This window comes from Leptodactylus fuscus, chromosome 1, assembly GCF_031893055.1.
Source record: "Leptodactylus fuscus isolate aLepFus1 chromosome 1, aLepFus1.hap2, whole genome shotgun sequence".
Classification (NCBI taxonomy): Eukaryota; Metazoa; Chordata; class Amphibia; order Anura; family Leptodactylidae; genus Leptodactylus; species Leptodactylus fuscus.
This window is the reverse complement of record NC_134265.1, coordinates 225,920,937-225,946,959: the sequence shown is the minus strand read 5'-3', so window position 1 is coordinate 225,946,959 and position 26,023 is coordinate 225,920,937. Positions and strand designations below refer to the sequence as shown.

The following is a 26,023-nucleotide window of genomic DNA, read 5'->3' as shown; positions in this document are numbered from 1 at the left end:
CTCTGCCCCCAGATTCATGTCCCCCCTCCATCTCTGCCCCCAGATTCATGTCCCTCCATTTCTGCCCCCAGATTCATGTCCCCACATCTCTGCCCCTAGATTCATGTCCCCTCCATCTCTGCCCCCAGATTCATGTCCCCTCCCTCTCTGCCCCCAGATTCATGTCCCCTCCATCTCTGCCCCCAGATTCATGTCCCCCTATCTCTGCCCCCAGATTCATGTCCCTCCATCTCTGCCCCCAGATTCATGTCTCTCCATCTCTGCCCCCAGATTCATGTCCCTACATCTCTGCCCCCAGATTCATGTCCCCACATCTCTGCCCCCAGATTCATGTCCCCACATCTCTGCCCCCAGATTCATGTCTCCACATCTCTGCCCCCAGATTCATGTCCCCACATCTCTGCCCCCAGATTCATGTCTCCACATCTCTGCCCCCAGATTCATGTCCCCTCCATCTCTGCCGCCAGATTCATGTCCCCTCCATCTCTGCCCCCAGATTCATGTCTCCACATCTCTGCCCCCAGATTCATTTCCCCTCCATCTCTGCCCCCAGATTCATGTCCCCTCCATCTCTGCCCCCAGATTCATGTCCCCTCCATCTCTGCCCCCAGATTCATGTCCCCTCCATCTCTGCCCCCAGATTCATGTCCCCACATCTCTGCCCCCAGTGTCATGCCGTCCTCTCCATCTGCCCCCAGTTTCACGTTCCACCTCAGTGTACACATTACACTTACCTTCTCCTCGTTCCCCCGCCGCTCTCTGCGCGCCTCTCTCTCTCACTCGCACGCAGTTGTAGATGCGATGTGACATCATCACATCGCGTCTACACAGCCAGTAGGCGGCGTTCAGCGGTGAAGCAAGGAGCTGAACTGTGACAGCTCCTTGCTTCAGCCGTGTATGTGTTCAACCAGAGGACGCAGATCTGAGTTGAAATCGGAACATACCTCCCTGCAACCGGGACTCTGGGACACGTCACCGGAATCGTGAATGTCCCGCGGAAATCGGGACGGTCGGGAGGTACGACAAATGAATAGTCCGGAGGGATTGTCTTGATTGTCTTCTTTTTTTCCGCAAAAAAGCAAATGACCCATTGAATTCAATGGGAGGTGGGTTTTTTTTAGTAAGATTCTGAAGCAGATTCCGGAACAAAATCCGGCCCAAATAGCCCTGTGTGAACTAGCCCTTTGTAGCCTGCTTGTTGATGTTTTCCTGGTAAATAACATTCACAGACTTAGTACAAAGCAAAGATTACACAAAGGCGTTGCCATTCACATTACAGCCTCTCATGTCTGAATATTGTCGCATCACAGTTTCTGTCACTGTCCATTGTATTGCCTGGAATTCCTACAAGTGGTTTGTAAACCACAGGTCTTCAAGAAAATGGCTCCAGCTACAGACCACACATGAGCGCGCAGATTGCCCCCTGCTGGCCACTGTATCAGAAAGTGCGCGCACGGAAGGCACGGTCGGGGCTGCTCCCGGCTCAGGTTGATAGCGCAGCTTCCTCTTCCTGAGCAGCTTTCGCTTTCCTCTGGCTGGGTGGGTGAGGATGCAGTCCCCGGGAGAAGAGGATGGAGAGGTCGCTGGGCAGAGGGCGGGGGAACCGGACGAGATGGACGGAGCAGATGATTGTGAGATGGATTATGAGATGTTTGACCGCTATATTCCCTACAGGTATGGGGGATTACATGGAGTAGTTGTCTCCTTGGGTATACTGATGCAGAATATGTACATGTGTCTGTATGGGAATGTGTGCAGTTAAAGGGAAACTTTTGCAATGTTCAGTATTTTTGATTTGTGAAGTCAGGCCATGTCTTTTAACACTACTATGGCGTGCAAGTGGCGTATGTTTATTGGTAACTGCTGTATCCACAGAGAACGGAAGGAATGGGCAGATGTGACACCAGTTCCTCAAGATGATGGGCCGAACCCAGTTGTCCAGATTGTTTATAGTGAAAAATGTAAGTATGCCTATGTAGGGAATATGTTTCAGGGGCATAATATCAGTATGTGTCTCTTCAGATGAATGCAGATGACGGGTTTCAGGTTTGGACCTGGTTCACACTGCTTTAGTTGTATGGGGCAGATGGGAGCCCCCACTGTTGATCTAAATTTGAAGAGGAGATTCTGTTGTAAATAAGTTTCTGACGCCAGGAAATCGAAGCACTGGGTAGGTAGGTTTTGGGAGAGGGCAGAATTCTTTGTACCCTTTAAAGGGGGGAACAAATATGTTTCCTGATGATGAAAGGGTCATGAAAAGTGTAATATGTGCAGGGTCTTGCTAGTCAGTCTGTTCTATGACTGTATAAGCCTTCGTACACTATGCCCTATCAGTTTTCCTGTTGCTAATAATCACATTACGGCTGCAGCAAATTTTGCATTTGTATCTGAAGCTGTTGGTGTGTACAATAAGAAACAGTCTATGCACTGTGTGAAGACAGAACAGAACCTCCTGCCTCTACTTACTAGGATTCTTTCTTGCATTTTTTTTTTCTTATTTTAAAGTATTTGACAACTTCCAAAACAATACACAGACATGCACACCAACATAGGTGCCACTCCATGCAGGGAAGGCCAAAGGAAAATAAGACAAGCAGACTCTGCAGAGCGAGCTCGTAGAGGAAAACTTGTAGCAAAAATAAAAAGGTATAAGGAAAAGTTGGAAAGAGTGAGAAGAGGGCAGGGAGAAGGAAGAAGATCAAGAGAAGAGAAAAAGGAGGGTGGGTAGGGTAAATCCAGTGTATTGCCAAGAGTGAGATCAGTCCGTGGGTCTCCATTAGATAGATAACTTGATGGATGTGTGTTCAGTGAAATCGTGGTAGAGTATCCTTAAAGAGGACCTTTCATTGATTTGGGCACAGGCAGTTCTATATACTGCTGGAAAGCTGACAGTGCGCTGAATTCAGTCGGCTTTTCCGATATGTGCCCTGGGTAAAGAGCTATTGGTCCCGGTACTGTAGCTCTTTACAATCAGAAGGGTGTTCCTGACAGGGCCCCCTCCCTCTGCTCACAGTCCTCATCCAAAGATGAGTGTTATCAGGAGGGGAAGGAGGCGTTCCTCCCCGCTCACACAGCATGGCGCGATAGGCACTGCTGTGAAGAAGGACATTCCTGACAGACTGCTAGGAATGCTCTTCTGACTGTAAAGAGCTACGGTACCGGGACCAATAGTTCTTTACCCGGGGCACAGATTGGTAAAACCGACAGTGCACTGAATTCAGCGCACTGTCAGCTTTCCAGCAGTATATAAAACTGCCTGTGCCCAAATCGGTGAAAGGTCCTCTTTAAGTGCTTCATCTTCATGAAGATGTGATGACAGTCATCCAGTTGGACCATCAGATGTTTCATGAAATGCAACTCTTCTGCTTTTTTGAAAGGGTTTACAGAATCAGTAACATCATATTTTTAGAAATATTAGCCTTAGCTAGGGTTGAGTGATTGGAATTGGAAAAATTCAGATCGGCGATCGAGTAAATTTTGCGATCGGAATTCTGATCCCAATCGTTTTAGGCAGGATCGAGGTCGGAATTTATTTCCCACAATGCTTTGCAAGTATTGTGGGAAAAACGAACAATGTTAAGAATGAATGGATGCCGCCGGCACACAGCCTGTGCCGGCGTCCGGCGCTTAACCCCTTGCACGCCGGCTGCGTCCATTCATTCCTACAACATAGCAGGGAGGAAACAGAAGAGTAGATGGCATCCATTCATTCCTATACTCATCAGCTCTGCTACATCTGAGATCTACATCTCAGATGTAGCAGAGCTGAGTATACAATAAAGAGTCGATAGACAAGAACACCTACCGCTGCCACTCCCCGTCTGTTCTATTCTTGCCTCTTCTCGGTCCGTGCCCTCGGTTACTGTTACAGACCTAGGAAGAAGGTGGGGTTTGTGACTTAGTGTGGGCGGGTACTGTATCCGCCCACACTCTCCTAAGCCACAAAAAGCTCCGCCTACTCCCAGCATCAGTAACACTAGCCTGGGAGGTGGAGCACATACGGTGCTCTGAAGTGAAGACATGCGCAGTAGAAAGAAGAGGAGTGAGAACAGCGCGGATCATTAGCGGCAGCTGCTAAGTAGAAAACAAGGGGGACTTAGGTAGCTGGGGGATTTTTTAATCACTACACAGCATGGATTCTAACAATTAAAGCTTTCAATTGTTAGATTCCATGCTGTGTAGTGAATAGGATCGTTTTAAAAAATCCGATCTTTGCTTAGTAAAAAAAATCCCATTGACTTGCATTGGGATCGAGATCGGGTTCGAATGAAAAATGATCGGAAATCAGATTTTAAAATCGATCCTGAAAAGTTAAGATCGGCTCAACCCTAGCCTTATCATTGTAGGAATGAATGTTTTTTTGTTTTTTTTTTGTTTTTTTTCCCTTCAATTTATTTAATCAGTATTAAATTTTGTCTTTTGTTTCAGTACAGAGATAATAATCTGACTCTTGCTTTTTTCAGTCCGCGATGTATATGACTATTTTCGTGCTGTTCTTCAGAGAGATGAAAGAAGTGAAAGAGCTTTTAAATTGACGGCTGATGCCATTGAACTGAATGCCGCTAACTACACAGTATGGTGAGTTACCCACAATTATTCAGCACTCAGACTCATGCTTTCTGACTCTATAATGCTGATCATTTTGATTGAGTCTGATCTGTGGGAAATACCAAGACACAAGCCAAAGTGTTCTTGTCAAATTGATCTGCACATAGGAAGTGTGTATGATGTTCATTAAAATATTTGGCGGCTTTTATTTCTTTAGAACTTTCCAAATAATAGTTGATAAACTAGTTTCCGATATTTGTAAAGCAAATCTGTCATTTGAGAGCGCTTCATAGACCATAGCATAAGTAATTAACGTATGATTAAAAAAAAGTGAATTAAGATTTACTTCTTTAACCCTTTCCCTGCCGCCTACGTATTTATACATCTAGGCAGGGTGGTACTGCAGTAGCAGAACACTTTATAACACCTCCTTACTACCAATGCCGATTTCTCAGGATCAGTTACAGTTATAAAGATGATCTTGGATTCATTTTAAGGATGATTGCCCATACAGATGAGGAGCGATTCTCTGCTGAAAACGCTGTTTGACATGGAGATCTCAATGCAGACAGTGTTTTTAACAGCAGTTCGCTCCAAATCTGTAAGGCCTATCAAGATTCTCATTTTTAAATTGAGTCTAAGATCATCTTCATAGCCCTAACTGATCCTGAGATATGGAACTCTAAAGTGTCCTCCCCTCTCCTGCCTTAAGCTGCATCGTGGTACTGTGTGAAGGAGGAGGAGGAAAGAGCAGAGCTGCAGAGACAATGATAAATCATCATTGTCTGTGCACAACCTGTATGTGACCTCAGGGAGGGGGTAGCATATACTTCTGTGCTCTTTTTGTTTGTTTTTTTTCTCACCTATCAATCAAAGATCATATTGTACTTTTGCTCTCATTGTCACATATAGGGATAAGGTAATTACCCCTCTGAGCCTAATCAGCTGGATATTGTTATGTAATACCCCTCTGAACATACCCAGGGAGTTTATTGGCACTGTGACACTGATTTTTGCCATAGTCCAGGTCACAACGACAAAAGAGTTGCACCAAGTACTTGCACACCACATACACAAAGTCATCAATAACATTTATACTTGACTTTGTCCATACCTTTTTAGAGTAAAATACGCTGACCACTAACTATCTTCACTAGAGAAGAACATATAAAAGACAGGCAGAAAGGTACCATCAGCCACATAACACATTTTCACCCATTGAATGTCACCATATAAAATCCCAGTTTTTGGCTGCCAGAGATGCAAACTATACAGATAGCTCTGGCAGTGAAAGGGATAATACAGGGTGATTTAGCAAGAATGGTGCAAAATATAGAACAAATTATAACACAAATGTATTAACATACAGAGACGCGCAGAGATCTAAATTTTATCTGTACACTACAGATGTTCAATGTGATTTGCATTGATGACATGGCAGATGTCTTGGTGGTAGTTCAGTTCAGATGTGTGATAAAAGATGCAGGGTGTTAGATCTGGCGATCATGGAGGCCAGTGCACCATTGGTATCAGATAGATATTGGAGAACACCCAAATGGAAATATGGAGGTGCACCATCCTGCCATGTGAGTCTTCCTCCATCTGAGGCATGAGCCATTCCTTGAATATGTCCAGGTAAGAGTAGCCAGGGACAGCAACCTAACCAAAAAAAAAAAAAGGACTGTAGAATTTGTGCCTATTCATTACATTATACATGTTTACTTTAGGTAAGTCCCTCATATTTCAAAAAGCCACTTAGTATTTGGGGCTCAGAAAAACAATAATAACGTTGTGGCGGTTGACCTTCCCACTGAAAAATCTAATTTCTAAACACCAACACCTGTCAGCAAATTCATTCTCTTCCAATCAGCCCTGTATGTTAATGTAAAAGTCTTGGTATTTCAATGTGTCTGTTTTCATATCCTGAGGAAGATGTAATGTGAATGGCTGTCAGTGAAGACATTTTTGTAAGCTACACCATACAGTGGTTTGTGACCCCTGTAATTCCATACTTGTCAGCCTGATCAATTTTCTCTGTTCATACATGTTTCATATCCTGGTCACTGTCCCTTTTGAAGTTTTTGGGTGGCCTGACTGTTTCCCATGATATAAACACCTGATGCTTTCCAATTGCTTTACCCCAATGCTAAATGCAATCTCCATGTGGAGGACGTTTACATAATTTATCGTGAACCTTTCACTATACTGTCACAACTGCAAATTCCAACATGCACAAAGTTTTTCTTGCTTTGTCACACTATGTAAACACATGTCAATCTTGACTCTTGAAAAAGAAAAGCTGTGCTGTGATTGGTTGCTCTGGACAACTAAACCAATTTTGCTATGAATTTAGGTCACTGGCCATTTACTACTGATATTACTTGAACTACTGTGTTAAAGGGAGTCTTTCAGAATGAAAACAGCAGTGTGCTTAACAATCCTCCACTCTTGTGCAAGAAAACTGACGTAAATAGTGTAGGATATCAAACTATTAATGCAGGTCTGTGGGAGTTATATCAAGGTTCTCATAGACTTGCATAGTGAATATGATATCTTGTCCATATAGGAAATGGCTCATGTTTACTAACAGACAATGTAAACTTTCTGAAAACACGCCAGATTTATTACACTGTTGGTTGTTGCTGGATGGTAAATCTGGTGCATCTTTAGACTGTCTGGTCCAGGGATAGGCAACCTTCAGCACTCTATCTGTTGTATAACTACAAGTCCCAGCATGCATACTTGCTCTGCTGTTGTTGGAACTCACTGGAAGTGAATGGAGCATCTGGAGTGCCGAAGGTTACTGACCCCTGGTCTAGTCTTAAGTTTATGCCGCCTATTAGTTGGTTTACTTTTGGACCAAAATATGAAAGGGATTCTATCACCAGAACCTAGCATATCAACTCAGATACACAGGTTAGGGTCACTTAAATCAAACAAATGCTATTTATGTCAATATGCAAATTAGGCATTAACACTTACCCTTTGCTCCAAATAAGTAAGTGCCAATGCTGTAATTGCTCCAAAGAACTCATTTTACATATTGACAAAAAATATTATAATATCAGCATGTGAGGCACAGATTTGTGGGTCAGTGTGGATTTGCTGGGTTCTGGTAACACACTTGGGGCAGTTTGGCATATTTTGTAGTATAAAAGCCTGTCCCCCTTTTTGACTTTTCAAAGCAGGTGGAAACATGAGCAAAATGAGCCACAACTGTAAATCTGTAGAACTGTGTACATCAGAAGAGCAGAGAGGATGTCTGTGTTCTGAAGCCTATAACTTGATAATTTCATATTTCTATCACTACTACGGTAGGTTTATATAACAAGTGATGGTTCCTTTTGAAGGGGATTTTCAGAACTGGACATTTTCTTCTTAGAATGAAGTTGCCTGTTAATCCACTAATCCTCATGAGACTTTTATAACCCCTAGCGATGAGGAGTTCAAAACGATCTAGACAATTGCCCATTTCTCCTGCAGCTACTGAGTTAGAAATGTAATATGGCAATGGCACTGATTCAAAACTAAAGCGGTGTTCACATGGAGAAATTTGAAGGGGAATTTGAGTCTTCTGCCTTTAGAGTCCTCTCGAAATTCCATGCCCATGTAACCCACAGCAGAAAGTTTTAAAACCAGCTCCAAATTCTGTCTAGAATCTGCCTTTTGTTGTCTTCATTGGGGTGTGCAAGGACAGATGCTTCTTTTCAGAAATTAATAGTGCAGGTGAAATATAATCGACTTTGTATGACCTTCTTTAAGGAATCGGTTTTCTTCTCCACTTATTAGGATGCTACCTTTCTACATAGTATTCTACAGAGAGGAGAGGGAAGAGGAGGACACAGCTGCTGGAAAAGACACACACAAATAACTGCTTCAGCTACACTCTGAGTGATTGAGCTCTTCTGACACTATGTTGTCTATAAGATAAGACTCTACCACTACCCAGAATTAGGCAATAAATCAATTACTAGCCTCCTCCTTTTGAAAAGTCTGAGTGATGATGAAGAGGAGTAGATATGGGGCAACACGGTGGCTCAGTGGTTAGCACTGTAGTCTTGCAGCGCTGGAGTCTTGGGTTTGAATCCTGCTAAGAACATCTGCAAGGAGCTTGTATGTTCTCCCCGTGTTTGCGTGGATTTCCTTCCATACTCCAAAGACATAGTGATAGGGGAAAAAAAAAGGAGTAGATATAAAGAATAAGATATATTGCTAAATTTCTTCTATTCAAATATACTATTTATGTATTAAGTGTTTTAAGTGGACATGACACTCAGGGAAGTACACTTTGCACCCCCTTAAGCACTTTACTGGTGGGAGTTGGATCCCCCACTGATCTAATAATGATGATCAAGCCTAAGGATTGGCCATCAATATATAAGACTTGTAAATACTCCTTTGATAAAAAGTAGCCTCAGTACCAGGAGTTGGACTATTGGGGGAAGGGGGGGGGTGAGTAATATGCTGTAACAGAACAGATTAAGAAGTTCCACTGATTTACTATTGATGTCTGTTAGAGATGAGCAAATAGTATTCGATCAAATACCACGGTATTCAAAATACTCGTACTCTGTCGAATACCACACAGTAAACGCAGTAAAAATTCGATTCCCCTCCCACCTTCCCTGGCGCTTTTTTTTTTTTTTTTACACCAATAACTATGCAGGTGAGATGGGACAGAAACTAGGATAATGTAGGCATTAAAAAAAATGTATACAGTAGAGATGAGCAAGTCGTGAAATATTGGATTCGAGTAGACCTCAATATTCGACTATTCGATCGAATACTACTCGCTCATCTCTAATGTCCGTGTTTCAACCTTTGTGATTGCATTGAACCATTTTAACTCTTCATGTTGAACTGCATGAATGTATCTAACACATTGTCAACTTCAACTTGTTGTAAAGATGACATTAAAATTAGGTCCTATTGGAGTGTATGAGCATCTTATTCCTTTGGGACTCCATTCTCTAAGCAAAGTGAACGTTGCAGATGATCTTGGTACTTTAGATATCCTACTAATATTATAAATGTGAAAGTTTGTGTGTTTGGATGTTTGTGAATGTTTGTTCCTCAATCACGCTAAAACGCCTGGACGGATTTGCGTGCAATTTTCCACAAACATAGTTTTCCCTTAGGATTGAGTCATAGGCTACTTTTGGTGCCACTAAACAACATGACTTCCTAGCAGGAGACTCACAAAAGCAGGACTCCTAGCCCCAGCTATAGACTCACACACACTGCCTGGCATTTCCTGCCTCAACCTGCCTGCACACTCCTTACTGTCACCTCAGGAGTAGCCCTCACTCTACTCACTCACATTTACATATAGCTTTCCACTATATAACAGATCACATTGTCTGTATCACTACATACACAATATAACAGATCACATTGTCTGTATCACTACATACACAATATAACAGATCACATTGTCTGTATCACTACATACACAATATAACACATCACATTGTATCACTACATACACAATATAACACATCACATTGTCTGTATTAATATAACACATCACATTGTCTGTATTACTACATACACAATATAACACATCACATTTGCTATCCCACCAAACTTTTTAAAGCACTTTTACAGTTTCACACGTCTGTGTCCGCCCAATTCTCAAATCACTGCAGACGAAGTCGCGGGTAAAAGCTAGTATAGTATATATATATGTGTGTGTGTGTGTGTGTGTGTGTGTGTGTATATATATATATATATATATATTTATTTATATATATATATATATATATATATATCTATATATATCTATATTTATTTATATATATATATATATATATATATATATGATTTCTCATTTTCTAAAGAATAGCAAAGTATTTTTCCTATATTATGCAGTAACAGTTGTTTTTGATTTACACCTCAGGCATTACAGACGAGTACTTCTGCAGTCACTGAAGAAAGATTTACGTGAGGAAATGAATTATATAACAGCAATAATTGAAGACCAGCCAAAAAATTATCAAGTCTGGTAAGGGTAAAATTAAAAGGTCTATTTTTACTTGACTGAAGTGTAACAATGGCTGGGCCCTTTCAAGACTAAGGCTTCATATGTCCAATTGTCTGGAGCAGATTTTTACTTTTTTTTGAATAAATAGTGATTTTTTTTATTTTTGGGGCTTTAAGACAGAACTAGTATCTTTTAAAGCATCTGAAAACAGTCATGATGAAGATATTTTTATGCAGCTGCATAATATATATGATGGCAATAACCAAACCACGGCTGTCTTTTCAAACAGTGAGATCTCTGGCAGTAATATAGATACCACTGCAACCTTGGTGACCTATGAAAGGGAATTGGAATTGGGATATTTCTATCCTATATATTATGTAGCTGCATATAAATATCTTAATCCCGACTGGTTTTAACCAGTTATATCTCTGGAAATAATATAGATATTAGTGTTGATAAGGTCAAAGCCGTGTTTATGACTAATTGATCATTAATCTTGGGTAACTATCGACATCCTAATTAACTAGGCTGAGTGCCAGCAGTAAGGAAATTACACCAGACACACAATGTTGGTATTAGTTCCTCTCTCAACCAAGGAGGAAATACTGAGACGCTTTATTAAAACAACGTGGGGTTAAATAGTAGCAGAGAAAGGAAGAGAGATAACGTAAGTTTCATAATCATTCCTGATTGGTATGGTACATATCAATCAAACAGAAAATGATTAAGCAGTTCCGTATATAGCTAGCTACTCCCGGTCCTGCATGGTAACTTTGTGGAGCTGTCTTCTGGCAGCAAGCCAAGCATTTTTCTTGCACCCACCCTGGATACTGGCGCCATCTTATCATATAACATTATACCAGATTCAAGCATAAGCAACAATATCTAGCATTCAGCTTTTAAGAATAACAATGTTTTTCATACATTACATGATTATAAACTTCACAGTGTCACATGAAAGAAGAGAATCTCCTCTTTCATATGCAACAGCACGTTTGTACATTTTAGAGTGCCATAATATAACTGTTTGCAGTGACCCTCCCCTACACTAATTTTCTGTACATTTTACAGAGCCTTGTACTCTGTAACATTCAGTGAGAGGCAGTAACAGCTCTCTATACAGAAACAAGGGAAAGAATAAAAGGATGCAGGATTTCAAAGAAAAGCGCCAAAATTTGTTAAAGTATATTACAAAATATATTAATGTTACAAATACTGCCAGAAAATCAAAATTGTCCAAAAGTGTAGTTAAGTTGTTGTTTGTTTTTTTTTTGTTTTTTTTCAGGTGCTATGCAGTAGAATATACAAATAAAAAATTTCTTAATGAATAACTATTGTTGCCTTTTACAGCTCAAGCATTACACAGATCCTCAAGCTATTAGTTGTCATCAAATTCTAAATCACATGTGATAGATGTTTTTTAGTGTTTGATGGGGTTGTTCATAGAAGCCTGACTGTCTTAGTGCAAATTAGAATTGAGCTTAAAGTGGACTGTCATTAGGTCTGAAAAGCCCAATGCCTTACATCATCTGATAGGCAATGTATATCTGAGTATTTTGGCATTTGTTGAATTCAGATCCATTCAGTCAGTCCACAGGTATAAGCACTTCTTGTATGCAAATCAGAGTATACTAGCCAAGTGGACAGTAACACTGTTGTTTCTCTGGGGGCAGGGTGTCTGTGTGCTGTATGTCATACAGTATTATCTTCCACTGGACTAGTATACCCTACTTTGCATCAACAATAAAAGAACTTTTATGTTTGGAATAGCTAAATGGATTTTGATAGAAAAAAACAAACTCAAAAATGCTGAGGATGACATCACCTGTTAGATGGGGTTTGTCATTGGGCTTTTCAGACCTGGTGATATGTCAAAGGATCAAAAAAAGGAAAGCGCACCTTTCTGCATGTCACATGTCTTTCAAACTGATCTCTTCTTAGATTTGCGAAACTCAAGCTTGCCGTACTGAAAGTTAAAGGGCTTTTCTGGGCAAAAAATGTTTTTCTTAAAAAAGTGTCTATTAGTGCTATTAATGGGTTACTAAATGCACCCGTATACCTTTTAGCATGTTTTGAGTGATTTCTGGGTGTCTCCTGCTTTTGTTTACATCCTTCTCTTCCTTCTATGTAACTTCCTTAATAACCCCTCTCGCCTCACTCCCTTCCCTTCCTCACTCCCACCCTCCCATACAATGACTCCCTGCGGTTACATTGGATACTTCTGTTTATTTCTTAACCTTTTGCTGACCACTTATTGACTATATACATCCAGACAATCTGCATATAACTCTGGAAGAATATATTGGTACATCCTTGCAGAGTTACCAGTTGCAGGAGTGGGGGGGGTCAGTGATAATCAGATACTCCAAAAAGAAGGCAGGGACAGTTTATTACTGACCCTGCTTTCCCACTGTCTATACAGCTTTGTCTATACAGCTATGGAAGCCTCCATCTTGCAGCTTCATTTCAGTCTGGTGGTCATGTGATTGTTTGGTGCCAGGAACTGCATGAGTTGCTGGGATCCTAGAGGATCAAGATCAGCTCTGCAGTGTATACTGCAAGTTAGTATTCCACCTGTAACTGGAATGCATAGCATTTTGGCATACATAAGTAATGTTAAATGTGAAATTACAAGGAGGGGGGGGGGGATCTAATTTTAAAAAAAAATAAACAAAAAAGCAACACTACTATTAAACTAAATAATAAAAAAAATACTCTGAAAGGCAAATTATTTGAATAATTCAAATAAAAATGTATAGCATTCAAACCTGCTTATATATTAAAAAATAAATAAAGTGTGTGTTCATGAACCAGTGGTTAAATGAACGTGGCTAGGAAAGTCACATAATAGTAACTGACAGTTTCTAAACATCTATGGTTATGTTGCTTTTTTAAAATGTGTATCCCTGGACACCATTTTTTATCATATCATCTTGGGACTGGGGATTGGAAGTACTCATGGCTACTAATTGGTAACTGGACACGTCAGACTGATGAGCAGTGGGTATGAATTGTCTTTTCAATGAAGTATTTATATTTTCACTCCTTAGGCACCATAGAAGAGTTCTGGTTGAACTTCTAAAAGATCCCTCAGAAGAACTTAAATTTGTTGCAGAAATCTTAAACCAGGACTCCAAAAACTATCATGCTTGGCAGCACAGACAGTGGGTCATTCAGGTATCTTACCACTCATAACTAGAACAATGCTTCATTTTGTGTGGCCCGGTTTGTCTTGTGACCCTATTCTTTAATTTGTAGTATTTCTCTACTGGACGTTTTTGTCCTTCAGGAAGGTCTTATTTATGCTTATTGAATTTTTTTTTTTTTTTTTCATTTCTTTTTCGTTATAGGAGTTCAATTTATGGGACGGTGAATTGCAGTACGTTGATCTGTTGTTGGCAAGAGATCTCCGAAACAACTCTGCATGGAACCAAAGATACTTTATTATTTCTAATACATCTGGATATAGCAATCCCCAGATCCTAGAACGAGAGGTCCAGTAAGTGATATACTTATTCTTTATTAACATATAAGTGGGTTTTCCACAAATAACAAGTGATTCCCCCTGCAACTTGGACCCTCTGTGATTGTCAGAAGTGGAATCCCCCATTTGAATGGAATGAAGGTAGAGTATACATGCTACTATTCCATTCACTGTCTATGGAACTTACAGAGGTAGCTTACTGAAGTACAGTGCCTGGCTATCTTCAGCAGTCATGTACACTTTGTAGTATGCATGTCCCACTACCACTCTATTCAAATGGGGGACTCTGAACCCATTCTCATGATTGGTGTAGGTTCCAACACCCAGTTTACCACTGATTTAATAGTTACTCCCTTTTCAGTGAAAAATTTAAAGAAATCTATCTATAATGCCTGACAAACTCCAAATAGTGCTGTATAGGGCCCTTTAATTGAAGGAGAAACTTACCCTTGTGGCCACAAACCAATGAAGCAATGCAGAGAGACCATGTGTTTATGGATATGCAAACTCAAGTATAACAATGATCTAGTCTGAATTAACAGATTTGTCTACACATGGCCCAAGTGCTCCGAAGATCTTGCCTGTTTAACAATGAAAGGGTGTAGCAAATCCCACACTATTTTCCCACTATCTCCTAGGATTGTGGGACTTTCTGGGGCCTCAGTTTTTGTGTCCCTTCATTTACAAACCCTAAGTGAGTGTATCCTCAGCTGCTCTAGCACAGTCTGTACATTTTAACACCGTACTGTCCCCTCTTACTGGGCAGGTACTGGTGAAATTTAAAGGGGCTCTATCAGCAAAACCTAAAAAAGAATGATCTACTTATGCATCGTGCACGCTGGGCGGGCATTCAGGGTGTGTCTTCTTCTTCATCCAGGCCTCTTCTTCCTCCGATGTCCTCGGGTCCCGTCCTCCTCCGGCGCTCGCGACCTGACATTGATTTTAAAAAAAAATGGCCTGGGCGCATGCGCAGTAGCCGTAGTAGAAGCCGCATGCTACTGCACATGCGCCCAGGCCATTTTTTTTTTTTATCAATGTCAGTTCGCGAGTTCCGAAGGAGGACGGGACCCGAGGACATCGGAGGAAGAGGAGGCGTGGATGAAGAAGACGGCGCGCCCTGAATGCCCGCCCATCGTGCACGATGCGTAAGTAGATCACATTCTTTTTTAGGGTATTATTTTAAAACGGGGGGGGGGGGGGTAGTTTAATATAACATTTACGGTGCCTGAATAGCCTTTTTAAAGGCTATTCACGCATATGTGGGGCTCTATCATGATTTTGACTGATAGAGCCCCTTTAAACCTTTCTTTGAAACTGATCAGGAATTGATTGAGTTAAATGGTCTGCTCTGGGATGTATGATGCTGCAAATTTGGGGCCAACGTGTTCAATGACTAGCCTAATTTTGGATAGGCAGTAAAAGTGGGGGCATTTCGGGGAAGACACTTTGCATTATCGTGAAAGTAACCTCTCGGATGCCATCGTTGCATTTGACAACAGCATTTAAAGGGTTAATTGTTCATGATTAAAATTGTCTCAAATCCTGGTCACTGCTGCTAGATCCCTGCTGTATAAAACAGGGAAGACCAAGTGACTATGGAGCTCTGGTGCAAAATGCCATGCAAAGCTTTGAAGCCTCGTAATGAGGAATGTATATTTACATATTGTTGGTCCTTAAGTAGAGGACCTTTCAAAACCTTCTCCAACTGCAACTATTTGCATCCTTCAGTAGTTGCTGCTCCACTGACTCTGGCGCAGTTGGAGTTTTTCTCTAGTGTTCATTGTTGCTTAGAGAGTGGTGCTGTTAGCTTCAGTACTCGATCTGCAAGTTGGCCTGTCAACTAGGCATGAGCAAACAGACAAAGATCGCCGACCTGACAGCAGTGAACCAAATTATCATATCTGGCACCAAAACCAACTGGGGTGATTGCTTGGGAACGGTGGAGAGCTAGAGAAGGATACCAACTGCGCTGGAATCAGTAGAGCAGCAGCTATTAAAGGGTGCAAAGAACTGGAGTTGGTGGAAATGGTAAAAAGTACTCTTTTTACAGGACAAACATTTGGGTCAAGGTGTTTATTTGTGCAACTCCATCAAGGTTTTTTTTTTTTTTTGACAGTAACTTCTTTTGAATGTTTTCATAGTTTTTATACCACTCAGTCCTTTTAATATTTTTCTGACTATTGGTATGCTTTATTCTACTAGGTACGCTCTAGAGATGATCAAGGTTGCTCCTCATAATGAGAGTGCTTGGAATTATTTGCGAGGGTAAGATCCATACTGTTCTTGGAATTTTTATACTGTATGTTGTATAGAGTTTGCAGTTTTTCACAGGAACTATTCTCACAACTGTGTCTTTATGGCTAAAGCCCAACATTGTGGAAAAGCTGTTTTTTTTTGCTGCAGATTTTGCTGTGGCATTTTGAGACACAGCCAGGTGTAGATTTAACTGAAGGGAAAAGTGTAAGTTTTTCCTTTTATGTTTTCCATTCCTGCAACAGAAAAGCAGCTTTTCCGCAATGTGGGGCCTTAAACTGAGTCCGAGGGCCCCACATGGCCTAAACATTGCGGTTTGTCCATGGCGGAAATGCTGCAGCGTTTTTCAGTCACTGCAAAGTTGATAGGATTCTAACAAATCCCATCCACATAGTGCAGAAAAAGTGCAGCCAAAATGCTGCAATTTCCAAGAGGGACACAGTTTTGGAAATTATGGCATGGCTGTTTCCATAAAGGTATAACTGAAGCAGAAAGCAGACTTTCTGTGAAAAGAGCTGTGGGATGAACCATATGCGTTGCTGCTGCGGTTTTTCTTGCATTACTTTTTTTCTGCAGCTCACTACATGTGGCCTAGCCTTGATTTTTGTTGATCATCTGTGCAAAGAGGCATGGGGCGCATTGTTTATGTTGGACACTGTTTCATAGTGTCCATGCAATGTAATTATAGAGTCTCCACCATAAAAGTGAATGAGACAAGGGTATAATTACATCACATGGCCATGGAAGCTATTACACAAACACCATATGATGTAAACAGTGAAGAGGTCCCAACACTCATGCAGCTCTTCAGTTCGTGCAGGCGGGAGAGGAAGGTGAAGGGCAATCTTCCTGGTATCGAGAGGTGTATGTGAGAAACACAGCCCTCCCCCATGTTGCAGGTCCCAACAATATCATGAAAGATTCTACTGTCAAGGATCTTTTTATGATATCATGAGCACGTGTCCAGTCAAGTGCAGATCTATGTAGCCTTTTTATGTGTATAAAACTGTGTAAACATACTGTGTGTTGCAGGGTTGTGTGCGTATGTAGAGTGCATACGGCAGAACTGTATAAAAATGTGTAAACATACTGTGAAGAGCAGGCTGTTTTGTGTGTAGATGTACTGTTTGCAGCATGCTCTGTGGATGTACAGGTGTGGTGTTCACAGCAAAGCACATACAAATACAGTATTGTAAAATGTGAACTATTATAACTTTGTAAAACGTGCATAGGTGAACTTGCAGGCAAAAATGAATCAAATTGGAGTCTTGGGTAAATAGAAGTACATGATCAGAACACAAAAATAGTACTAAAGGTTAGCCAAAAATACAAACTGTATTTCCATAGTTATCAAATCACATTGTGGAACAGCAGTGATAAAAACATAGTGGGTGGTATTTATTAATGCTGTCTGAAGGTTAGGCAGTGAAAACTTAGCTTGACAGTCTTAGCCTAAAGCCGCACATGCACCAGAAGGCCCTCTTCACACGGCAGACTCTGCCACTAACTTTCTGTGGTTTCCACCCCAAATTCTGCCTCCTGTTTACAGTGGGAGGCAATGATATGAGAAGGACGCTGAAAAATTTGCATCCTGCTCTATCTTGCTACAGATGCCATGGCTGGAGACTTCTTGCTGAGTTGGCCACTCATCTGGGCCTAATCATCTACATTCCAATAAAGGACGTCTGCCTCAACCTGCTGAACATTAAGCAGGAACTATTTGAAAATATGTGTAAAGCATGTATTCCTGCATATATTTTCTGACCGATTTTGCTGAGATTCACATGTTATGGATATGTTCATGTGGTGGAATTTGAGCCTGAATTTGAGGCAGATTCTACTTCCAAATTTCACCTGAAACCAGCCTCAATTGAATTCATTGGTTGGCAGATGCTGTTTTTTTTTTGTTTTGTTTTTTCCCTCCTCCCTTCTTGCTGCTTTTTTCAGTTAGTGGACAAAAATCGCGCTTGATCTTCAGGTGGATTCTGCCTGAAAACTCCCACTGAAGTGACTGGGAGGCAGAATTTGGTGAAGCAGAAAAATTCAGCTTCAAAGTCCCAAACTTGAATTTTAAGGCCATGAAAAATTCCATCATGTGAACATATTCGGCATCTTCCCTATAGTAGAGAGGATTTTTTTAATATAACAATACAGTTTAAACACAACGGACTTCCCAGGTGATTGTGGGAGTGGGGGTACATGCAAGGATCAAGTTGATCTGTATGGAGAAGAATGCGTTTGCTTAGCTAGATAGATAGATTTATTTATTTTTATAATGTTTTTCTTATTTGATGTAACATTATTCTAGAAGCATTTCATACAATCAATATGTATGTTTTAGAATATTACAAGACCGAGGAATGTCGGATTATCCAAGTCTCTTGGAGCAGATTCAGGCTTTGCAACAGACGCATAGCTCTCCATTCCTTGTGGCCTTTCTAATAGATTTATACGATGACATGTTGGAGAAAAAGTGTGACAACACTGAGGAAATATTGAATCGAGCACTAGAGGTTTGTACTATGTGTGTGTTTGTTTTTTGTTTCTCTTAAACTGTGTACCTTCAGTTATAAACTTTACATAAATCTGTCTCCTGCATTGATCACTGACTCTCAATATACTGATAAAAGTAAAGACGAAGAGATAAAGATAGATTATCAGCTCAGATGTCACGTTACAACTGCTGCCCATAGAAGTGTATGGAGAAGGGAAAGCGATAGCAGCTGCAAAGAAAGAGACGCATACAGGCTCTTCTGCTGCAATACTTAAAGGATGTTTATAAGTTTAAACCACTTTATAAAATCAGTAGGAAATCCCTCCCTCATCATTGTGCAAAGAAATCCTAGTACAGTGACCACAGCATACTGTGCAATATGAATAGGATATCCTTTGTCAGTGGTTTGCAAGAGAGTAGGGTTAGGTCTTTACTGTGTACAGAGACCTCTTTAGTGGCTGTAGTATAGACCGTTCCAATGAATCCTTTTTTAAGGTAACTGATTTTGTACTTCCAGTTGAGTTCGGAAGGATATTCCAGAAAGCCAGAGAAAATAAAATATAATGGGATGAGTCAAATATACCGGTTTTACATCGGTTACAAGAGCTGTTATAATAGGTTGGCTCTATTTTCTTTGTAGGTCATGTTTCCTTTTTGCATACACTGTGACTGAATGAGCAAAATATCATTAGAGAGAGTATGTTAACAACTGCTCTGCTGTATTGAAAGTCTAGATAAAACAGGATAGTAGCACATTCCACACAGATAATATTCTGTATTCACTATCAACCCTTGTTTTGGGAAGAATAAGGATTTATTCAACCACTTGCAACAAAATTTATATGTTTTCAATTGACTCCAATTCAGCTGCCATACAGGACAATACAGAAATGAAGTTTGTCCCCAATATGGCTGTCCAATTGCAACATTTAAAAAAACGTTTTATTCTCTTCTGTTATAGCTAGATAGGTTTTACTGAACTTTGTTGATAGCCTGTCTTTGGGATAGACTATCAATATCATAATGGTGGGGGTTTCACTCCTTGAACCCTCACGATCAGTTGTTTGAAAGGGCTTCAGCCTCTTTGCTGTTTAGCAGTGGTTGTATGTGGTACTGCATACCTTCCACAGCCACTACAGGATGCACAGCATTGTGGTTGGCAACAGCAGCATGAGTGGTATAGTCCCTTCACACTGCTAACAGTCAAGACTCTACTGAGAGTCAAGCCACTGATTTAATATTGATGGCTTATTCTACTGTAAGTCTTTAAAGGGATTCTTCCATTAAAATGCTTTTTTTTTTTTTTTTTTTCTCGCCAACACATAGGAATAGCCTTAAGAAAGGCTATTCTTCTCCTACCTTTAGATGTCTTCTACGCACCGCCGTTCGGTTGAAATCCTGGTTTTCTTCTGTATGCAAATTAGTTCTCTTGCAGGATTGGGGGTGTCCCCAATGCTACGAGAGAACTTTCCAGTGCCGCCTCCATCTTCAGGAACAGCCTGGGTTTCAATCTTCTAGGCCTCGGGCAGAGTAGACTGTGCATGCCCTCGGCCACAAGAAAATGACTGCTTACGCTTACTTATATCTTATAAATAATCTAGAAATAATTTAAACATTTTTAAAAAATTATTTTGCGCCAAATGAATTTAGTTTAATAAAAGTCTGTCCATGATTTTATTTTAATACAAGGTATCATTTATTTCTAGCTTTGTGAGATCCTGGCAAAGGAGAAGGACACCATTAGAAGAGAATACTGGCGATACATTGGCCGGTCTCTACAGACAAAATACGACACAAATCCATCCCAGAAAGAACAGTGTAATTCTGTGGAAAATGAGTTGCAATAAAATGAGTATTTAACATAATTTCCTATTTTTACAAGTACGTAAAGCGAGATGTCACAGATTAATCTGATCAGTTATCTTACATGACTCCGTAACATTACTATAAAGGCTGACCAAGCTGTGTTTAACTATTTGTTTATAAGACTAGCATTTTGGAAACTTAACCATTACCATGAACTTTCAGTCTGGCTTCAAGCTTCTGTACATGTGAACATTCATAGACAAGCTGCCACATAAAAGCCTGTACTGGTATTAGTAGTAGTAATGGTGAACTATTGCATGCAAATAACAGGTATTCAGTGTTAAAAGAGAACTTTCTCAAAGGGGCATATAAGAATTGGTGTGGTGCACTCTATAAATGGAATACAATTATTAAATAATATACCATTTCAATAGCTTATTTCTGTAAGGAGAAATCATCACTTGCAGTTGGATGTGCAGTAATCACTGATCCCAATAACTCCAATTTAGGGCCAGTGGAGTACAAATCGTAATACATTTAGTGCACATTGAAGACAGTAAAATCAGTGCATGTAAGGAGCAAGCTTAGCGCTTTTAGATGTTATTTACATAATTCTCTGGCTGGGCTACAAAAAGCCTCTTCCTCCGCTCATACATGCCCTTTATTATGCACTTTTGAATGTGGCTGAAAAACATAGGTTGGGGGTGGAGGCGAATGTTTGGTTCAAAATCAATAGGCGGTTGATAAATTACCCTTATTAAGCAGCCCAAAATGCAGATCACTGTCCATATCTTAAATCTGCCTATTAACTGAGATCCACAAAATGAAAGCAAATAAATACCAATTAGGAAAGTCACTTCCTGCAGAAGTAAGGGGTATTAAAAATATCCAAATGTTTAGTAAAGTTTAAAAAAAATAAATACATTTTTGATCTAATAGTACAAAAGTCATAAGGATCAAATGTCACGGGCAAGTGGTGATTTCTACTGACAAAAGCATTACAGATGACCTTTCTTGAAAACGCCAAAAAAACTTGCCCATGCTCTCTTTTAGGAGTTTTCTTTTAAACAGCTGGAATTTAATTTGTTAAAAAAACAAAAAAAATAAAATAAAACTTCACTTGAATGTAGCCTTATTTCTTGGAATAAACCGAAAGAAATTTAATGAATTGTGTCTTTAATTTTTACTCCATACATTCTTTTGAGACTGAATTAGAGTAGGGCACACAGTCAGTGACAGAATAAACGCTTTATAGGGGTTATTTGGTGGGAATATACTGTATAATTTTTTTTTTTTTTTTTTTCTTTAAGGGGTTGTCCGGGATAAGCTAAAATCCCTACACTAATCTAAACACCCATCCCCCCTTCCTACTTTCTAAATAACATTGATTCTCAAAAATGTATAGTTATCCACATCGTGTGTGTGTGTGTGTATGAGGAGTCAGCAGCAGCCGCCTGTGCTGTACACATAGCAGAGAGAGTGCTCGCTGAGACTTCTGGGTGCACACTGGAGGCTAATTAGCATATGACTAAAAACGGGCTCATTCAAAAACTACTGAGGGGATTAACATACAAAAGGTATGTGTGGAATAGCCTTCCTAAAGGCTATGCAAGTATATGTTTAGTTAAAAATTTACTTTTCCCAATGATGGATTCCCTTTAAAGGAGAAAATACATTCCATGATCTGCTTTGCAGTTTCTCCGAAGCATGAAATTATTCCACATGAGGAAATAAACTGTATAGACACACTGTAGTGTAAAGAACGGAAGGAGCATATATTGGGATTTTGGAGGAAAGATTTTGCGGTGAAAATATACCTATACATATGGTATATTACCATATACACCTATACATATGGTGAAAATACCTCGGGTTGAGTCCCGCCAATTATCCCTTCCCCATCTGGAGTAGTAGATGAAATTTCCTCTGAGGAAGAAACTGAGGAATCCGAGAAACCCATCTTTTCGATTGAGAAGATGCCCAAATTACTTAAGACTATCCGGTCTAAGGACCGTGACAGGGATTCGGCAGAGGAAGGATCGTCCAGAAGATCTAAGTCCTTTAGTGCCAATACTGACTTGGTTCGTAGGATGGAGGCGGAATGGAGGCACCCGGAGAAAGCATTCAATCCCTCCAGACGTTTTAGAGCTCTCTTTCCTATCTCAGAGTCTCAACATGGCTCTTGGGGGTTTCCCCCTAGAGGTAGATATAGCGGTAGTTAAGGGCTCGTTCACATCTGCGCCCGGGACTCCGTTCTGCAGGTTTACGTTTCCTGCACAAAACAGGGCAGGAGACAGAAACCTGCAGTCATTTTTTAAACCCATTCATTTTATGCTCTCCGCGGCGAAACCATTTTTTTATCCGGACACAGTCGGACATGCAGTACTCTGTGTCTGGTTTTAAAAAAAAGCTTTGCCGCGGAGAGCTCAAAACGTTCACCGGTGCTCACGGCCGGACTCGGCATGACAGGTTTCCATCTTCTGCCAGCAGAAGACGGAAACCTAATACGGAGTGCTGAACGCTGGTGTGAACCCAGCGTAAGCTATCTAGACGTATGGTGGTTCATGCCGAAGACGAGTCCAACCTTCAAGACGCAATGGATCGTCGTGCGGAGGGATCACTTAGGCGGATTTATTCAACCTCCTCTGCCCAAGCCTCGGTGGGAATTTCTGCCAGTGAAGTGGTGGCAAAACTCTATTCAAACTTGTCCTCCTTAGAGAAGGACATTGATTCAGGAGTTCATCGTGATTACTTGCTGACATCCATGTCAGATATTTCCCTTATGGCCCTTCCCCCCACAACATTGCAGCGGTAGGAGGTCGCCTCTCTCTTCACATGTCTGCCTGGTCACAGCCTATCCAAGATCCATGGGTCCTTCCAATTGTACAAGCCAGCTACAGAATAAGCTTCACCTCTCTTCCACCAGACATACGTGAGGACCCGCCCTCTTCAGGGCATCAAGCAACTTCATTTAGAGAGGTCTGTTCAGGAGTACGTGGACAACGCCACATTGGAACCAGTTTCCTTCACAGGACAGGGTCAAGGTGTCTATTCTCCAGTATTTCTTGTACCAAAGTCATCAGGAGGATGGCGAATGATTATCGATCTCAGATATCTGAATCAATTTATTCGCAGCGTATGGTTCCGCATGGAGACCATCAGATCGATTCTTCCCTTCCTGCAACCTGGAGATCACTTTGTCACCCTAGACCTAAGGGACGCATACCTCCACATATTTTCAGTTGTTTCACACTTTTTTGTTAAGTATATAATTCCACATGTGTTAATTCATAGTTTTGATACCTTCAGTGTGAATCTACAATTTTCATAGTCATGAATATACAGAAAACTCTTTGAATGAGAAGGTGTGTCCAAACTTTTGGTCTGTACTGTATGTTCTGCGGCATCCTGGAATTCTCGTCTGATGTTCGCGAGACAATAGAGGTTGGACTGGCGCAGTGCTTGCCAAGATCTCCCTCCCTAGATGGGATGTTACTTGCTAGTTCCCCATCTTGTCCTACTGTTGGGCGTAGGGGGAATAGAAGATTATATGGATAATCTGTTTTCCCTTAGCACAAACAGCAGCACAAGGCTCTCTCCCATTGTTTATAGTATTGTTTGTATTGTTATATTGCCTTTTTTTCATACTTTTGACTAACACGGTGGGTGGGTGGGGGGGTCTCTCCAGCCTCTTATAGCGGAAAACTGTTAGCTAATTAAAAGTTCCACCTGTCCTAACAGTACACAGGGGCAGGAATACCCCATCTTGTGCTGCTGTTTGGGCTAAGGGAAAACAGATTATCCATATAATCTTCCATTATTTTCTATGGGCCTGTACATACAACTGTGATTTTCACAGTCCCATGTGCGGGCTACCTGTCCCGGCCGCATCAGATAGGACATGTTTGATTCTTGTCCTATTTTGTGACTTGTGCTTCCGTGGCTCCTATTCATTTAAGAAGGGAGCCGTGGAAACACAACTTGTGCACGGACGGCACTCGGGGACATCCCTGTGTGCACCCTGTGTTTTTTAAATCACAGTAGCCCGGTTGCAGCACGGCCGTCTGCAACCGGTCTTAGCCTGTTCTAAATAAGAATTCAGATTCCTAGGTTGTTCAACCTTTAACGACCAATATTGTACATGTACAGTGGGGCAAAAAAGTAGTCAGTCACCAATAGTGCAAGTTCCACCACTTAAAAAGATGAGAGGCGTCTGTAATTTACATCATAGGTAGACCTCAACTATGAGAGACAAAATGAGAAAACAAATCCAGAAAATCACATTGTCTGATTTTGTAAGAATTTATTTGCAAATTATGGTGGAAAATAAGTATTTGGTCACCTACAAACAATCAAGATTTCTGGCTCTCACAGACCTGTAACTTCTTCTTTAAGAGTCTCCTCTTTCCTCCACTCATTACCTGTAGTAATGGAACCTGTTTAAACTTGTTATCAGTATAAAAAGACACCTGTGCACACCCTCAAACAGTCAGACTCCAAACTCCACTATGGTGAAGACCAAAGAGCTGTCAAAGGACACCAGAAACAAAATTGTAGCCCTGCACCAGGCTGGGAAGACTGAATCTGCAATAGGCAACCAGCTTGGATTGAAGAAATCAACTGTGGGAGCAATAATTAGAAAATGGAAGACATACAAGACCACTGATAATCTCCCTCGATCTGGGGCTCCACGCAAAATCTCACCCCGTGGGGTCAAAATGATCACAAGAACGGTGAGCAAAAATCCCAGAACCACGCGGGGGGACCTAGTGAATGAACTGCAGAGAGCTGGGACCAATGTTACAAAGCCTACCATCAGTAACACACTACGCCGCCAGGGACTCAGATCCTGCAGTGCCAGACGTGTCCCACTGCTTAAGCCAGTACATGTCCGGGCCCCTCTGAAGTTTACTAGAGAGCATTTGGATGATCCAGAAGAGTATTGGGAGAATGTCCTATGGTCTGATGAAACCAAACTGGAACTGTTTGGTAGAAACACAATTTTTCGTGTTTGGAGGAAAAAGAATACTGAGTTGCATCCATCAAACACCATACCTACTGTAAAGCATGGGGAGTGGAAACATCATGCTTTGGGGCTGTTTCTCTGCAAAGGGGCCAGGACGACTGATCCGGGTACATGAAAGAATGAATGGGGCCATGTATCGTGAGATTTTGAGTGCAAACCTCCTTCCATCAGCAAGGGCATTGAAGATGAAACGTGGCTGGGTCTTTCAACATGACAATGATCCAAAGCACACCGCCAGGGCAACGAAGGAGTGGCTTTGTAAGAAGCATTTCAAGGTCCTGGAGTGGCCTAGCCAGTCTCCAGATCTCAACCCTATAGAAAACCTTTGGAGGGAGTTGAAAGTCCGTGTTGCCAAGCGACAGCCCCAAAACATCACTGCTTTAGAGGAGATCTGCATGGAGGAATGGGCCAACATACCAACAACAG

The 26,023-nt window shown here is 41.1% G+C and overlaps 1 protein-coding gene across 1 annotated transcript; it reads left to right on the top strand.

The window, feature by feature from the left end:
* The first annotated feature begins 1,484 nt into the window (after positions 1 to 1,484).
* FNTA (farnesyltransferase, CAAX box, subunit alpha) lies at positions 1,485 to 21,735 on the top strand. The gene is made up of 9 exons (XM_075283713.1): positions 1,485 to 1,674; positions 1,876 to 1,961; positions 4,464 to 4,578; positions 10,448 to 10,552; positions 13,585 to 13,711; positions 13,885 to 14,033; positions 16,221 to 16,283; positions 18,613 to 18,784; positions 20,472 to 21,735. Exons 1-9 carry the CDS (start codon positions 1,550 to 1,552, stop codon positions 20,610 to 20,612), a joined length of 1,083 nt encoding a protein of 360 aa, XP_075139814.1. The 5' UTR covers positions 1,485 to 1,549; the 3' UTR covers positions 20,613 to 21,735.
* The last annotated feature ends 4,288 nt before the right edge of the window (positions 21,736 to 26,023 follow it).

Coding starts and splice junctions, on each gene's coding strand:
- FNTA (XM_075283713.1), top strand. CDS start 1,550: ATGCAGTCCCCGGGAGAAGAGGATGGAGAGGTCGCTGGGCAGAGGGCG. Junction 10,553..13,584: donor CCAAAAAATTATCAAGTCTG/GTAAGGGTAAAA, acceptor TTCACTCCTTAG/GCACCATAGAAGAGTTCTGG. Junction 18,785..20,471: donor TATTGAATCGAGCACTAGAG/GTTTGTACTATG, acceptor ATTTATTTCTAG/CTTTGTGAGATCCTGGCAAA.